The following is an 11,974-nucleotide window of genomic DNA, read 5'->3' on the forward strand; positions in this document are numbered from 1 at the left end:
AGATATCCCTCGTGTAGCTTTGCGCGAAATTCATAACAAACCTCACAAAATACTAGTTTAGTATAATAAAAACCATTGGATTAAACTAAATGTATTAATACAGCATCAAGTAAAAAGAATTAGATATAGAACGTCCCGATAATGTCATTTTTAATTATTCTAATTACATAATAAAAGTAATTGAAAATAAAGTTTTGGATAATGGTTTTAAAGTTCAACACTTAAGAAATTACAATTTGATTTTTTTTTCTCAATTCTAAATTGCTGTTCCAGCAATTATTAAAATAGCTTATTTGGCCAAAAAGTGAGGAATCTTTAACTAATATTAAAACTCAAGTAGGCGGAAAGACTTTAATTTAATTTAATAATTACAACTTGAGATATAGGCCCTTAAGCATAAGTAAAGAGCAGGTTTTAGCGTTTAAAAAACTTAAACCTGAAACTGTATCGCTAAATTTAATATAGAAAATCATTAACGTAAGATCAATAGGATTTTAAAAGGCACAAGAAAATTTGTTAAGTGAAATCAAGATTCTGTTAGAAATAGAAGAATCACTTTAGAAAACAAAAAATACAGTTTATTCACCAAACAGAATCATTAGATCACCAGGATTCGTTTTTTTTTTTAACTTTAAAGAAATAGCGATGGGCGGAATCAAAACCTAAAATGTTAAGTTTTATTAGCTGAGCCACCGGGAGTTCTACCCTCATTATTAAACAATTTTTCCTGGGCTATGTGATTAACCACAAACCATTTTGTTTTGTATATTGCTACTTACGAATATACAAAAGCAGTTTATTTATTTAAATTTGGAATAGATTTACTTGTGATAAGCACATATTAAATGATGATTTTAATTTTGAAATAACAATTCAAAACCTCAATACCCATAGCAAAATTTGTTGTGACAGTTTTGGATATAGAATCTTTGGGTACTAACATTCCTTTAGAAGAAACGTACAACTAAGAACCTAGCTAGCTTACTACGATGATAAGAATGATTTATAAATTCGCCATTTTTATTTTATTTTATCAATTTCGTTGCTGAAGACTCCCTGTCTTTTACGATACTCTTTACAGCCAAATAGATACAGTAGCTATCGTATTGACCAGTCTCTTTCCTGGTTTTAATTGAAAACGGTGTCCAGAAAAATTCGGCGTCTTTAAAACCTTTATATCATTGTAAACCAAAGATATGGTAATGATACTTTTACCAATTTTAAACATTCTAAACATGTTTCCAAATTCTTAGAATATCTTAATAGTAGACATGATAGCATTTTAGTTACAGTATAAACTTAGTAAGGTCATTCGCAAAAATCACAAGTCTTTATTTAGTTTTGAATGTTGCACGCCAACTCCGCTTAAGAGCACACTTAGATCTTGATCCATTGTGTTTAAGAGCAAACTTAGATCCTGATCCATTGTGTTTAAGAGCAAACTTAGATCCTGATCTGTTGTGTTTAAGAACAAACTTAGATCCTGATCCATTGTGTTTAAGAGCAAACTTGGATCCTGATCCATTGTACGTATAAAATAAAAACCACTTATGATTTCTTTCACAATGAGTTTGAAAACTTCGAGAGGTACTTGCATTAGGATTACTTTTCTGTTGGTATGATTGGTGGCAAAATTAATGAGAAATTAATTCAGAGGAATTACACTGCGATCCTAAACTATGAAGTTCCTAAAGTTTTAGAAACTAGGCAACTAAAGCTCAGGTTTCGATATCCACTGTGGGGATCACGCAGATAAACTCTTGTGTAGCTTTGCACTTGAAAATTATTTTCTTATACAAATACACAAGAAAACCACTGAAGATAGCTGAAGTTACTTATTCATCTATTTGTCTTTGTTGTACACGAGGCTATATTTCTTCCAATACGATATGGCTGAACATGCAAGTTTCAAAAGTCTTTCACATCACGAAGTTAGAACACCATTTATGTGATTGTCATGTAGCGTCCATTCAAATCATTTAAGACTAAATTCGACGATAAACACAATCTCCGTATAAGAATGAGTGCTTTCTCATCCACAGATTGAGACCACAAATCAATTAAATTAGATGTCCTTATAACTTACTACTTAACATTAACTGTGCTGTTGTTAAATGCCAATTTTAGAGATACCCATGTAAATATACGAGGTTAGATTTAAATTAATTCATAAAATGTAAAATGTCACATTTGATGCAATGTTCTGAATGTTTTGAGCATTTTATGCCTAAATTATACTAACAACTGAGGTAAAAAAACAACGTACACATCATTTTAGTACAAAAATCATTACGATGCTCTAGTACAAACCTAACTATAGTATTTTAATATACATACGTCATCATATTACTATAAAATAAACCGTACTGCGTAGTCATTCATAAGACTATAATCGAAATCATAGATATATATGCTACATATCTTTTATAAATATACAAACAGTTATTCACGAACAAAATATTGTGTTCCAATGAAATATTGTGGTTATTGATTAAAATTATTAAAGTATATTTTCATTTGTTAACCAACACTATGGGATATTAATTTACCACAGTTCAATGAGTTCACAAGATCTATTGATATGAAAATGTGGTTCTGATGATTTAACCTTACGAAAATATTTAGTACCTTCTGCTTCTCTTCGTAACTGATGTCTTCTCCGTAGACAGCAGGCTACAATAAAGGCAATTAAGATAAAGATCACTGCTCCGCATACAGCAATGGATGTCCAAACTAACCGTGATATCAGCGCCTCCTTGCTGTAGACTTGATTGTTCACGACCTTCGTAGACTCCACTGATGGAACAGCTAAAAAATTATTACAATGGATAAGTTGTTACACCTTAAAAGCCTTGTGTGAGTTATTCTGAAAAAAACAAACAATAAAAACGATTTCGATAACTGAAGGCTATTATAGTAGAAATATTATGAGATGAAATATTTTTAGCAATGCAAGTTATTATAAAGTAATTTGGGCTATACATTATATCGTTTAGAGGTTGAATACGTTATATTCAAACGATATAGGAGCCTCACCACGTGATTTCAGTTCATGTCGCCACGTTCGGTAATGCTCTTTGTGACAACAGTGCGTCTTGAAAACAGCCAAACACCGTAGATTTCATTGCAGAAGGCTCAATTTCAAGGCTGTCATGTCCAAAGCACACCACTTTTATCTGCATTGTTTCCTTAATCCATATAGTGTTTGAGTACAGTGGTTTCTCAGGGTCTATTTCAACTATCCCATCGCATAGAAATCCACAGTCGCTGAATTCAACGAACTGACCAATGTCTTATTAAAGAATACGACGAATACCTGTTTCATTCTCAAACTGCTTCAGGTATGCGACAGTTGAATGGGAAGTATGACTGGGAGAACCCATACCCCGTAAGCTTTGTTTCCAAGTAGGGATCATTCTTGATTATATCGAGTACTAACATTTGTGTTCGTATATTCTCACCTGTTAGAAAATGCCAGATTCTGTTTACCGCGGATTTTAGAAGGTATCTTTCTGGATGGTTCTGGTGCCTATAGTTGATCTATATACTTTTGGTTTCCAGTGCCATTAAGTACAAGAGATGTGCCCTTTATTAAAATTTTAAATCCTTGATCTAAACACATCTTTATAACGTAAGTGTATAAATATTTTGCGTCGGAAAGGACTATTAGATACCCTTTTCAAAAGTGATCAATTTTCTATGGCCTCATACTACCTACAAAACCACAAACAATGTCAAAATGTAGTTCTGATACATTGCATTCCACTGTTACTTTAAATTAATCGTGGTTGTAACGCGATTTGTGGATTTACTTATTTAAATTCCTTTTAATATTACGTACTCAATCCTCCGTACAATCTTCTGTATGTATAAGTTAGTTACATTTTTCTTGTAAGAATAATTTAATCTTTAATAACTAAAGTAAGTCCAGATTATTTTCCTTGGCATATGCGCCCCGAGCACAGAATCCAGAAGGACAGAGCTATTTCATATTCTTCCTCAGAGGTGTTCATTTTCTTTTGTGTGTTCCCTAAAAATGGGTCACGGTCCACGGACAGAATCGTGGCAAAGAACACAAGGGTTTATTACATAACTTGTATTATCTTTATTTGTATACTAAACTTGTTGTGTATTTCGTTCACCAAAACTTTTTTTTTTATTTTACAGAAAAGAAACACGCAATCTTCAAAAATGCAACAAACCATTTTAATGGCCAATTTCAAATGAAAGAAGAGTCAGTCGACTCGTTTTCTTCTTGAACGCTTTTAAAAATAATTGCTTTAATTGAAATATCTATGGCTATAATATAATTATTTGTCCGCAATAAACCTTTCCTGTGATTATGATTGTTATACAGTCCAAAAAGGAAATACAACTGTTTTTAAAATGTTTCCTAGACGTTTCAAAACATCACATTTATCATCTGTTTATCTTAACAGTACGCACCGCTTACCATAAACCCTTACAACCTTATTCTCACTTCCCATCTTAAAATTCTCAATATACTTTGTAAATATTTGTTTCTAAGTTGTAAAACACCCTTTGAATTATTTCACATAGACTATTTCGTCAAATATTCATAATTCGTCTTTTTTTTAGAAATATCTTAGTATCTTTTCGCACTGATATGTGGAAAAAAATTCAGTGTGAAATGTTATTACTGCGAAAGTTGATATTCAAGGTTTCACGATATAAACTGAGTATGAAATGCTATCACTGACAATGTTGGTGTTCAGGGTTTCATGAAATAAATTGAGTGTGAAATACTATATCTGCCAATGTTGGTGTTCAGAGTTTCATGATATAAATTGAGTGTGAAATGCTATCACTGCCAATGTTGGTGTTCAGGGTTTCATGATATAAATTGAGTGTGAAATGCTATCACTGTCAATGTTGGTGTTCGGAGTTTCATATAACTTCTGATATAGACTTTTCAAAATCTGAACACTGTGTATTTTGACCTACTCTCACACCTTCTCGTGGCTAAACGGTAAGTGTGAGGGCTTATAGCGGTAGAAATTTTGTTTCGATACCTCAATACAAATAGTCCGCTATGAATCTTTCGGCTTAAAAATAAACAGAGAAAACCCATCCTCACGTACCCTTTGTTAATGTCATATTTAATATAAATTCGTGGTTTCATAGACTATAATTAAATAAGAAAATGAAACTAGACTCACAGTTCAACCATGAGATTTGTCCTCCAAATTAGCTTGAGCAAGACACTCTTTATTAAATTAAAAAATTAATAGATAAATGTAAGTACGGAGCCAAAGCCATCTTGTCTATTGGTATAGTATATAAGTCGTTGAGCAGATTTATATTGCTTCTAATCATCACTTACGTTTTGTCCACAGAATTAATAGATAAATGTAAGTACGGAGCCTAAGCCATCTTGTCTATTGGTATAGTAAATAAGTCGTTGAGCAGATTTCTATTGCATCTAATCATCACTTACGTTTTGTCCACAGAATTAATTCTTCACTCGGCTGACTTGATCCTAGATGGTTTTTAGCAACTACTTTAAATAAATATTTCGTTTTAGGTTTCAGATTTCTGAAAATATAAAGGGAAGAGTTGATATTATGAAAAATGCTGTAGTTTCTGTCATCTTCCTTCTTCCAAAATACGTCGTAGGTTTGGCTATATCCACCGTCGAAGCCTGGTTTCCAGGAAACACAAGCTGAAATGTGGGTAACGTTACAAGTACGTATTTCAAATGGGCGGTCTGGTTCGCCTTTTAAAAAATAAAAATAAGAGACAGGTGACGTAAAATTAGCCATGTTAATTTCATTATTTTTAGTTGCTCAAAGTTTGCATTTTTTTTTATTCAGAACTCCAAAATTCAATACTCAGCCAACTTATTAATTACAAAACTAAACTGATTTTTTTAAAACTTCTTCTAAACATGTTTTTCTAACTGTTTCACATTTCCAAATGATCATATTCAATTGACAAAGATTTTTTGGCCAAATCTATGAAAACGGTAATAAATAAATTTAATTATAAAAGAAACTTCGAGGGAATTTTGTATTAACTTCATTAAGACCTCAAAATTTAATACTAACTGAATATATATTATTGGTTTAACTGACTACTTGATATTGGAAATAAATGTGGTAATTTTGTGTAGAAATGAACAACATTAAAGTGAATAATGTGAAATATTTACTTGATTTCACAAGATCTATGTCCACTGATGCTTTTCCAAGGACATTGGAAACATCACAAGTATAAGTGTCAAAGTCGGTCAAGGTAACGTCATATATATGCAGAATGTTGATCCAGTTCAAATCTTCGTTTCTTTCAGTTTTCGTGGTGTATTTCCACACAGGAAATACCCAACTGATTGGCCTACCTTTAAAATACCAATCAAACGTGACATCAGGCATTGCATCTACTTCGCACCTCATCACAACACTTTTACCTTCTTCGCCAGCAACTTTTGTTTCCATGTTTGACTCTAGAAACACTGGCCTGTCTAAGAAAGAAATAAAACCCCAAGTGAATATTCAAAACAAAAATACTGTCACGTTACTTTAAATACCCTTTGAAATAAACACTACAAAAAATTATGTTGTCCTTATCAGTTGTGGCTCAAACGATAAACTAATTAGTAATAAATAAAGAAGTATGAAATTGAATTGAATGATTCCACCGTTGTCAAAGAAAGGAAATGAATAAACCACGTATTTGAAATTTCAAAGCATCGAAGTATTTATCCAGTAAGTTGCAGATTTTTAAAAAATAAACAACTTAAAAAATTAAAATTGAAACAAAACAATCATCAGGACAAATTATTAGTAATTGTTTTCTAAAGCTTTTTATTCGAAAATTAAAAGGCATAAATTTGGACTAACACATTTTCGCTAATCGTATAGCTGTTAATTAAAGTGTGATTAGAATCCAACTTCTGACATTAAGCAGGTAATGTTGGTTTGGTTTACTATTTATAAAATTTAGAAGTAATTGTTATGGAGACCGAAGGCAATATTTGTTACGTTTATGATTTATAAAATTTTAGAATAATTGTTTTAGAAACCGAAAGTAATAATTGTTAGATTTATAATTTAAACAAATTTGGAGTAATTGGTATGAAAACCGAAAGCTGATAATAACAGAAAAAAACAGTTAGTGAAATTAGAACATAGCAGTAAGTATGTCAGATCGAGGTAAGTTAATGACGGAAAACTCACACATAACTGAAAGTTGTACTTGTTCGACATCGTGTTGGCCAATGCCATTAAAGGCTACACACTCGTACTCGCCGGAATGTGTTCTTGTTATCTTGTCGATTTCCAAGAGAAATCTTCCTGAACCTGAACTTCTGCTCTCCAAAACCGTGTCCACACCCCGTCGTCTCCACATTACCGTGTCGTGTGTTATTGGATTACCATCGATCCAACACTCTAGCATAAACTTCTCACCCTCTTTTACCATTTGGTTTTGGGTAAGATTTAAAATTGAAACTGGATCTGTAGAAAAAAAACAGAGCTCTCTTTACTTCCATAATTTTACAATTTAATGTAAAAGAAGCGTTGAACTGATATTTCGTACGGTTTCGTTTATTTTACTTTGTTCAACCTCGATGTTAATTTGCCATTAATTTTCTAGATATAAAATTATTACATGTAACTAAAAATATAAATTTAATGTAAAAAAAAAATACTTTGAACCGGTGTTTCGTTCAGTTCAATTTACTTTACTTTGTTCAACCTCGATGTTAATTTGCCATTAATTTTCTAGATATAAAATTATTATATATAACTAAATATACCCAGGAATCTCTTATATTGTATTGCATAGTTTTTGAAAGTACGAGATATATAACAATGTGGATGGTTATTAACATTACATAAAAGGACACCGTACTGGTGGCGTATAATTACGAGGTAGAAAAAAAAAAAGATACAACTACGGTTGATTCTTAGGGAAATACAATGCTGCTCTAAATTGTTATTTTAACCTTGAAGTTTGTATTTTACCTGCTCGTCATGTTTTACGTTATATGCATTTTTAGATTTACGCACATTTCATTAATATTTTAGTTAACCCTTTAAACACATGAATGCCTTTACATAATTGTACTAAGACATATATTACTCCTACACAAAACATTCAACTCTACAGATGCATTTGATGATCCTTCCTCATTCTCTGCCTTACAATAGTAGATTCCACTGTCCAATCGACTAGCGTTTTGTAATTTAAGAAACGGTCCTTCTGCAGTAATCCTCCGTCGTCCTTCATAATTAAAGCGCGATGAAGCTGGCGGGATCTTGATCTCGCGGAAAATCCACGTGTATTGAATGGGCGGTGGATTACCTCGTGCAGACATATTCACGACGACTGTCTGATTTTCTATGATATCAATCGTTTTGATGAGGTGCAAGAATACAGGTTTATCTAGAACGAAACAAAATATCTAAACACTCCCAGTAAATGTACATATAATATAAATATTTAATTAATTCCTCAGTCAATAGCTCCTCAGTGATCTTTTTTTATTATTATTATTATCAAATTGAAGAGACAGGTTAATTGTTTTACAACAGCAATTTCATGTGTCAATAAAATAGATATCATATCATATTTACTCAACGTAACATATTCTTGAATTTGCTAGTAGTTATTATCGTACGATTTTGAATTGTTTTTTTTTTAACTTACAGATCACCGATAGGAGAAACACATCTCTGACAATTCCTCGCGTGACTTTATTAACAGCTGAACACGTGAAGAGGGAGCCATCGTCTTCTGCTGTCACTACCAGTTCCAGCTTGCTGACCGTTGAAATTCCTCCATAAATAGCGTTTAAACGCTCTTCTTGTTCACTTTGTAATTCCTGATCGTTCCTCCACCAGGTGATACTTGCAGGGGGTTGGCTGCTATCTGTTACACACACCAAGGAAATCTATCGAGGAAAAAAAAAACCGGTGGAAAATCTAATGGCAATCACATATTTATGTTACGACATATGTAAAACATATATTTATTTTACATAGCCATAAATACTGTTGTAGTCTCACTCTTCGTACGTTAAGGCAATAAACATATACAATCCCTTTTCAACATAAAAATAACATGTTTACGGCGATCTTCAATAAAACCTTAGAGCAATCGATTATATACAAACAAAAAACAATGTTACTCATGAAATGGAAACAATCTAATGTTTTGTAGTCTCATCAAATTATAGAGAATTTCTTCTAGAATTGAAAGTGTAAAAGGAAGACCATGACGCAAAGCGATACGTACTAAGTCGGGAAGACATACATTTGTTTCTTTTTTATTCAGAAAAATAGAAACAAAAATTGAGAAAATTGAAGTTCTAGTGAGATAAATATCAATGCATAGGTTTAAAGAAATAACCCTAATACTCTCCATTGTCTCAATTTTATCTAACGTTTTCAAATATTTGTTTCTGACACATAAACAATTCACTAGCTGTCCGACTTTCAAAAGATCCATGCTGTCATCTCAATTCAAGCCATTTTATCATATCATCAATCACATGGCACTAAGAGATATACAAGAGAACATAAAAGGTGACGCATGACGTATTTAGAACCTATACTAAAGGATTCTATCGAAATAAAAGAAGCCAAGCTAGACCATACAGTTAGATGTTAGTGCAAGTAAAAATAAATATTTTAAAATGGAACAAAATAATGTATTCCCAAAGTGGCCAGCATTTTAAGAAGGATATTAGCTGAGCCATATTATCGTTAACTAGTAGTAGGCTGTAGAATCACTGACTTCACAAATAATAACTATTTCATTGATACAAAGTAGTAGCTTGACATCTGACAAAAATATATCTCAATCGGATGTATGTCCACGTTTCAATACATCGAGTAAGCTTTCAGCTCCTGTCTTCGAGTCGAATTCGGAAAATTGTTACATAACAATACCAAAGTTTCGGAAATGTGTAGATAATAAATCGGAATGCGAGGCATTCAATATCTGTCACTGTGGAAATGTTGAGATATCATAAAATACAGAGATATGTAATGATGGAAAAAAAAACGTATAAGCAAATATTCATCTGAATTGTTCAAGGTTACTGACCCTTTAGTCGCAGAATTTAAAAGAAATAATTATATATATATCTTATAATGATTTATCTGTGTTTCTAATTGAAGGAATTTCGGCTGTTGGCATCGAAGTGTTATACATATACTCAAATATGAATGCACTAACTTTAACGCCCTCTGGATAATATTGTGCATTTTATAACACAATTATAAGACCTATTTAACTGCCCATTCTAATCATTAATACGGATTTTTATATACATAAAATGAAGACTTTGCGTAGAGAATAACAGGCAAGGTATTTGAAGTCAAACAGTTAACCATTCTACTAGGTTTAATAACATTCTATAAAGGAAGTAAAGTCCCCCTGGTGGAACAATGGTAACTTCACGGACTAACAACGTTAAAATTTGGGGTTTGTTTCCCCGAGGGGGACACAGCAGATAGTCTAATGTGGCTTTGATCTGAAACAAACAAACAGACAAGTAAAAATAAAATCAAATGAACATAACTTAAAAGGCATGCACGAATCGTGGGTTATTTCTCATTATATTCATTTAACCGTTGTTTCTTGTCTTAACAGTACTGTAAGACAAACGAATCTTATGAGGGACTTCCTACAAACGTTTTACTCATGTGAATAAACAACTCTCTCCTACCCCACAATTATTAAGGTTTATAACAGATTAAGAAAATATTTCCAATGATTTGCACACTATATTACACCATCGGGTTAAGCTTGATAGCCAAATATGTGTAAATTACTACGAAGATTTCTACATAAGGAGTTGTTACTGTGTATCAATCTTGGGTTAATGCAGATTAAGAAAATATTTCCAATTATTTGCACACTATATTACACCATCGGGTTAAGCTTGATAGCCAAATATGTGTAAATTACTACGAAGATTTCTACATAAGGAGTTGTTACTGTGTATCAATCTTGGGTTAATGCAGATTAAGAAAATATTTCCAATTATTTGCACACTATATTACACCATCGGGTTAAGCTTGATAGCCAAGTATGTGTAAATTACTACGAAGATTTCTACATAAGGAGTTGTTACTGTGCATCAATCATGGTTTAATGCAACATTGCTCTTCATTGTATATGAATCACATAGTGGCATCTGCTTTTGATAACGATGTTTATACGGTATTTTTATGTGAGAGCAGACTTATTGGTGCTGAAATCTAATTCAGTTATGATTTTATTTTTTTTATAATTTGTTCTCTATTTTTTCACTGATCATTCATATATTTATGTTTAATGCTCGAGTTCAATTAATATTGTCAATCACACACTGAAAAATATCAGGTTAAACAACAAAAAGTATTCTAAGGCAAGATAATGTGGCATCACATTTGTCTGGCTCTATTTGTAGGGGATATGTTGGCGCTACAGTCGTTAATTTGTAAATAAAGGGGAGATGTTGGCGCTACAGTCGTTATTTTCTAATTATAGAAATTTTGATTAGTAAATCTAAATAAAGCGACACGTGAGAGACTATATTATTTGCAATTGATTATCAGGAATGAACATTTATAATGTTAATATTTGGTATTTAATGTGTCTTTTTTTTTAAAGATCCATCCGGAGAAGATAATAGACAAATATATAAAAAATACTAACAACAAAAGATTCTTATTCTTAACATACAACTAAGGAGCAATATAATTCAAATATTCGATATAAAAAATAAAAGGCACACTGAATTCCGAACAATACAGGCATTAAATCAACAAACAATAAAGCCGATAACCCAAGTACTTTCGGGAGTTTGATCTCTCTTTCGATGAGAAGAACGGTCTATCTTCAGAAAGAGCTCGAGATTATGGGGTTTCTAGTTTGTGATTTATAGAATTTCTGATCCTACTTAAAGTAACTCGATAAGTGAAGCCTACAGTAAATAACAATACATGTTATTGAAGCTGTG

The 11,974-nt window shown here is 32.1% G+C and overlaps 1 protein-coding gene across 1 annotated transcript in view; it reads right to left on the minus strand.

Moving 5' to 3' along the window:
* Nucleotides 1-11,974, minus strand: part of LOC111084557 (nephrin-like) — a 137,616-nt gene that overhangs the window by 23,912 nt on the left and 101,730 nt on the right. Inside the window, exons 13-18 of the mRNA XM_022381239.1 lie at nt 8,671-8,914; nt 8,110-8,406; nt 7,197-7,475; nt 6,173-6,481; nt 5,459-5,737; nt 2,629-2,808 (exon numbers count right to left, since the gene is read on the minus strand). Coding sequence (XP_022236947.1) covers nt 2,629-2,808; nt 5,459-5,737; nt 6,173-6,481; nt 7,197-7,475; nt 8,110-8,406; nt 8,671-8,914 — 1,588 coding nt within the window. The remainder of the gene's footprint in view (nt 1-2,628; nt 2,809-5,458; nt 5,738-6,172; nt 6,482-7,196; nt 7,476-8,109; nt 8,407-8,670; nt 8,915-11,974) is intronic.

Source organism: Limulus polyphemus, unplaced genomic scaffold (assembly GCF_000517525.1).
Source record: "Limulus polyphemus unplaced genomic scaffold, Limulus_polyphemus-2.1.2 Scaffold154, whole genome shotgun sequence".
Classification (NCBI taxonomy): Eukaryota; Metazoa; Arthropoda; class Merostomata; order Xiphosura; family Limulidae; genus Limulus; species Limulus polyphemus.